This window comes from Macadamia integrifolia, chromosome 9 (assembly GCF_013358625.1).
Source record: "Macadamia integrifolia cultivar HAES 741 chromosome 9, SCU_Mint_v3, whole genome shotgun sequence".
NCBI lineage: Eukaryota > Viridiplantae > Streptophyta > Magnoliopsida > Proteales > Proteaceae > Macadamia > Macadamia integrifolia.
The window spans coordinates 7,748,698-7,755,219 of NC_056565.1; the positions used below are offsets into that span (position 1 = coordinate 7,748,698).

Below are 6,522 nucleotides of genomic sequence, written 5' to 3' on the forward strand. Positions count from 1 at the left end.
GGGGGGAGAGAATAATACAACAAAACTAACAAAAATATAAAGCAAAGAATAATACAACAAAACTAACAAAAATACAAAGCCCAAACTTTTTAGGGATAGAGGGGGGGGCATAAATGGGCTTGTAAAATAAAATGGGAAGGCCCCAAAAGTCAACAATCAGTCTGTTTAGCACATGATTAGGAGATTGATCGATCATTGATGTAATATGTAATGGAGTTTCAGATCTTCTGAAGAGATCTAGACTTCGAGGACCAACTCTTAAGATTGCTGATGCAGATAAGTCACTTAATGAGCTTATTTTATTGCAAATAAGCCTTGGGTTGCGTTATGTATGTGGTGGGCCTTTGATCCCATGAGTTTTATTTGTAATGGACCAGTTTAATGGGCCTAAAATATTGGTAGAAAACAAGAAAACGGGATTACCTAGGATTGGATCACTTGTGATCCAATCATACATTAATTACCCTCCAACCAAATTTGGGAAATGGCAGCACAAATGAAAGCTTGCACACTGTGTTCCAGCAAGATATCCCAGTGAAGGATATGTCTACCTAGATCCATTCTCAATCAAATGGCAATATTCTTCTTCTCCGAGGCAAACATTTGGCTAGAAGACTATTCCAAACAACAATAGAGAATGGGTAGTCGAAGAAGAGGTGATCCACGTCTTTAGTGGCATTCTAATAGAGGCAACAAAGAGGAGAAACTAAAATCTTCCAGCGAATGAGGAACGGATTGGGCAGAGTGGGCAGGGAGGTAGTGGGAGAAGACCCTCCAAACTGTGAAATTGTGGTGGGTGATATGCCTCTTGAACCAAACCAAATTGCTCCTGACTTTGATGCACCCGTGAGCCCTGATGAGTTTCCGATCCAAATGAGCACTGAAGAGAGCCGAAGAAGAAGCAGACCAAGAAACTATATCACCACTACCACTAGGTCTTCTTGGGATGTTTGGCAGAGCATTCCAAGAGCCAGACTTAGTGGGGGAGGAGGGGGGGTTAGACCAACCATCCTAACAAATAATGTCCGAAACCATATCCAATCTACCATAACTAGAGCTATTTATAGCTGTCTCCAATCGAGTGCAAGAGAACTCCGAGCGGCTACTAGATATCCTGCCACAATCTATTGGAAGAGCCACCGTTAATCTGGGATTTAATAACCCCTTAAGCAAGAGGTCTTAGCTTTAGGATCTTTTTCCAGACCCAAGAGGCATCAAAAGGAGCAGTCCAAATGGAGCATTATGTTGGGGGTAGGAATAGACCCAGTCTACCCATATACACTTCCTCTTGGCCGCCAACCTCCAAATCAGCTTGAGGATAATGGCTTGATTGACGCCTTTTTTTCTTCTCAAACCAAGTCCCCCTTCATCTTGGGGGGGGGGGGGGCATACAGAAGCCCAACTGATGGGGTGAAGAAATCTGGAAGAATCACAACCCTTCCAAAGAAAGGCACACATGAGAGACTCCAACTTCGAAAGGGTAGACTTAGGAAGACCAAAGTTGCCAAACCAGTAGATGTAAGCATCCTGTAAAATAGATCTAGTTAATTCTAGATGGCCGGCATATGAGAGAAGCTTGCCTTTCCAATTTTGGAGCCTTCTGCACAAACAATCTAAAATGGGGTTGTAGTGGTGGGTAGTCAACCGAGAGGGGATTAAAGTTATGCCCAAAATTTTGATCGGCAGGTGGCCCAAGGAGAACCCAAACATATCTAAAGACAAGACTTGTCAGCCTTAAGGATATCGGCTAGGAACATTAGAGATTTGGAGGGGTTGATACGGAGACTTGACATACTTCCAAAGTGAAGCAAGAAGGCCATAATGATCTCTACCAAGGAGACATTAGTTTTGGAGAAGATCATTAGTTCATCAGCAAAGGCCAAATACGAAATCTTAATGGACTTACACTTGGATGTGTGTGTGATGAGATGCTGGTCCATACATGATTGAAGGGTTTTGGAAAGAACTTCAAGAGCTAAAATGAAGATGGGGGGAAAGGCGACAACCTTGACGAATGGCAACTAAAGAAGCAAAAAACCCAACAGGGCTACTATTGACCAGAACAAAAAGTAGGGAAGAAATGCAATGATAGATCTAGTTGATGAAGACCGGTGGAAAAGACATCTTATGCAAGTCACTATTAATGAAATCCCAAGACAATGGAGTTGAAAGATTATGACTGTCAATATTCATAAGGGCAGTGGGAAGGTGTGATTTTCTATCTAAGCTTCAACAAGTTCAGAGCAGAGAAGGATTTGTCAAACATGCATCTTCTAGGGATGAAAGCTGATTGGTTGCCACTGTCCAAGGGAATCAACCACCAAGTTGAGGTGGCAGGGATTTTGGCAATAGACTTGTACAAAAGGTTGCAAAGGGAGATGGCTAGAATTCAGACAAGGCACCTTCTTTCATTGGGTGAGACAAAGAAAGGTTTGGTTGATTCCTTTGATTTGGCTTGGGTTAAAGAAGCTTCGAAGGGCTTTGATGAGGTCTTGCTTGATGATATCCCAAGAGGAGGAGAAGAAACCCAAACTGAAACCATCCAGACCAGGAGCTCTGTTGGATTTATGAGAGAGGACAATTAAGAGGATTTCTATGTTAGAAGGGATCGCTTGGAGGGTTTGGAGGAGGGAGCGGGGATGGATTTATTGAGGAGTTTACTGACTTAAGCTTGATATCTTCAACAGAGGAGAGAGGGGAGCCTTCACTTGACAAGAGCATTGATGATAGAGTTAACGTTTATTCTGGCCTTCATGGATCTGTCGATAGTCTAATATAATGGTACCCGAACCATCATGTTAGCAACCGGATTTTAGGATTTTACTCACCTTTTTGGTATGCTCTGAGTGCACAAACAAGACCACACTTAGTATCCTCAGCAAGATTGCTTAGGAGAATAATTAGTCTCTTATAACCTTTGTTTGGACGCGTATCTCTCTGCTCTCCTTGGGTCGCTGCGAGAGCCATTGAGGGGTGTCGGGGGGACATGGGATGGCTCGACCATCCCATAGCACAAGCACTAGTTTTGCGTTTCTGTTCCTTTGATTTGATCATACTTGCTTGTAGGACTAGCTTAAGATCGTGACTAGTTAGTCTCTTCTTGATCCTAAGTTTCCTATGTTGATGAGACTCGTACCGTTCTGTTCCTTACATCCGAAATTTTCACTCCAGAACAATATAAATAAGAGGTTAACTCCACAAGCATAAGTTTATCTTGATCTAAGGGTTCCTGTCTTCGTCTTAATCCCCAAAGTTTAAGTATTTTTCACTTTAATTGGTTTTGATTAGAAAAGAATTAGTAAACCAAATGGATTGTATAGGGATTTTAGCATGGAGACAATTGGTCCAATCTAGAATTATGATGAAACTTGTCCTTCTATGCCTATTATAAAACTCAAAGGTGGAAACAATTCTATTAATTTGGAACCTACATCGAAGTTTGATTTTCTTAAATGTTTGTTAAAAAATGAATTCTACCATTCTAGGTTTGATGAGTATTTCCAATGTGACAATGCATGACTTATTTTTATACCTTTATACAAATAATTTTTTTCTTTTCATCTTTCTAGCTTGCGTATACTTGGCTTTCTTTTCATCATATGTGTGCCTACTATATAAAGTTCTCTTTATATTCATATCTTCAGAGTTGGAATTCCCATATGATTTTTGATGGTTTAGGGCGGTGTATGACCTCTATACATTTTGTATTTGTAGGATGAAATTCATGAAAGGGATCGGTTCTCCGATTTTATGCTAGCAATTCTCAGGTACTTTCTGAAAAAAGACTCTTGTTGTTTCTATTGCTTCATGCTGCAAAATTGTTACAGCTTACAAGTATATGGTCCATGGGACCATGGTGGTTTTACATAGATTAGACATGGATTGTTGTTTGTTATGGACTTGTGACTTAGAAATTGGAAGAAATATTGAATCATGAGGAGTTGGATGCGTCCATGAATATTTAGCTTAATTAAAGGAGAGTAATATACATCTGTCCTTAGTCTTCTTGCATCTACTAGTCCAACATTTTTAGGGTTCCTCAGTCAACAATTTCGAAGTTAGAGCCTCTCACGTGTGCCTTTATTTGGAAGGGCAGTGACACAACCAGGTTTCTCCACCCTGTCAGTTGGGCTTTTGTCTGTCTCCCTAAAGATGAAGGGGCCTTGGCTTGAGAAGAATCATAGATGTCGATCATGCTGGTATTCTCAAGACGATTTGGAAGTTAGTGGCTGAATGGAAGAGTGTTTGGGTTGATTGGGTCTACTCTCGCCTCCTGCGCAATGACTTATTCTAGACTATTCCATCCTTATCTGATGCTTTATGGGTCTAGAGAAAGATCCTCAAGCTCAGACTTCTTGCTTATGGAATAATCAAATCTCATATTGAAGACATATCTTCTGCTAGATTTTAGCTTGACCACTGGCACCCACATGGGGTTCTCCTCCTCTCAGTTGGAGATAGAGGAATTTGTAGTTCTAGTTATAGCAGATTCGATATGGTTTTTGACATCATTCAGCAGGATGGTTGGCCTCCCCCCTCCTCCCCCTTGTCTACAATCTGGAGTGCTTTGCCGAGTATTCCCAGGAGACTATTGGTAGTGGTAATATTACTTGTTGGTCTGCCTCCTCGTTGGGTCTCTTCAGTGCCAAGTCAGCTTGGGACCTCATCAGGGCTTGTTTTTGCATTAAAGCCTGGCGCAATTTGGCCTGGTTCAAGAGCCACATCCCTCGCCATAGATTCACTGTTTGGAGGGTTTTCATCCGTTGTCCCCCTACACAGTCTTTCCTTATCCGCCGGAAGATTCGAGTCTGTCCCCAATGCTTCTCTATGTTGGAATGCCTTTGAAGATGTGAATCACTTATTCTTTTGACTTCCCTTTCTTCTCTGCAGTTTGGTGTGGTTTTCTTGCCAATTGTTGGCCGTGGAGAAGAAGAATTGTTGTGACATGGTGGGTAAATTAGCTTTTGGTGCTGCTATCTCCATATCTGTCTTGGGCGTAACCTCAGAAGGTGGACCTCCAAGGCTATATCATTCCAGTAGATTTGGAACTCTATTCTCTTTGATGTCAAGTCCAAGATTTTGGTGTCGCCTGGCCAGTGTATTGATTCCCCTAGAAATATGCTTATTGTAAATTCTTGGGGCTTCTCCCCTTCTATTTTACAACCCCATGCTTCCCCCCATGTAAAGGCTGCACTTTGTATGTTGTTTTTTGTTTTATTCTCCTTTTCTTTGGTATTGAATTTTTTATTCACTTAAAAAATCTAGATGGTGACAAGGTTATTGATCCTTGACTATAGAGGGTTCCTTGCATATTCAACTATACTGAATCATAGTTCGAATTTTGGTCTGAAATTTTGTGAAATATTATGTTTTCAAGAAGCCTTGAAACGAAACATGGGTTAACTCTACAGGACTATTAGATTTCAGCTGAGATTTCGGCACCTCGGTCGAAATTTCAAAATATCAGTCATTTTGACTCATTTCAACTCCTTTGGCAATATTACAAGAAATTTCCACTCATTTTTGTGAATTTTGAGCTTTCACCCCCTTGCACTTGAGAACTTCAAAACTTCTACAAAGTCTTTAATTTTTTGGCAAAGTTCTTTTTTTACTGAAGCAAGACTTCATGGTCAACAGTGGAGCATCCACTTCAACATTTGGGTGGATTTAAAGCATCATTTGTTCAAAATTTTCCACCTATATGGCTGTTGTGACAGACTGAAAGATTCTTTAGGCAGTGGATGATATGGCGACCACCCACCATATCATAAGGTCCAAAGCCAAAATACCACTTTTGGTGTTCTTTTTTCCAATCTAATGCTTCAAATATATCTAAACATACTTAAATAGGCAATCCCTATAGATTGTCTATGATGTCAGTTTTTAATATTGGTGTACTTTTAATGGGTTTTCTTCTTATTAATACATTATTCATGTTTCAATTGCTTTTATTGAATGTTATGCTTGTGTAGAATATTATATATAAGAGATAGGATACCGAAATGTACAATGTACAATACCAATATAGGGTCTGAAGCCAAACTACCAGTTTGAGTGCATTTTTTACAATCTAAAGGTTCAAATATGTTAGAGATGCTTAGTTAGGGTTTCCTTGAATCTAGAATATGGCGATCATCGAAATGGCCAACTGAAATGTACCAGATTTCGACCGAAATTCAAAATATTTTGGACCATTAAAAAAAAAAAAACCTCTCATTATAATTTTTTGACTTAGAAGTATTTCGACCATTGTACAAGAAAGCCATCTAGGATTCTAGGGAGAGGCTAGCTTTTGGTAACTTCACATATTTCAAGTCCCTTTGTGCAGACTTGAGTGGTAGAATGAAGGGATAGAGATGGAAACAAACACTTTAGATTTTAATTATCTGTCCATCAGCCTTTCACCAAGCCTCTCTTTGCTACCAAAACTACTGGATTGAAGATTTTTTTTTTTGGTGTAAAACCAATTGAAGACTTCATGCAAGGATTCACTGGCAATTCTGCTAGTTTTTCTTATCTTTT

General features: G+C 40.0%; 1 protein-coding gene across 1 annotated transcript in view; it reads left to right on the forward strand.

The window, feature by feature from the left end:
- LOC122088426 (DExH-box ATP-dependent RNA helicase DExH6-like) overlaps positions 1–6,522 on the forward strand; it is a 46,808-nt gene that overhangs the window by 33,603 nt on the left and 6,683 nt on the right. The window contains exon 9 of the mRNA XM_042657695.1: positions 3,715–3,767. Coding sequence (XP_042513629.1) covers positions 3,715–3,767 — 53 coding nt within the window. The remainder of the gene's footprint in view (positions 1–3,714; positions 3,768–6,522) is intronic.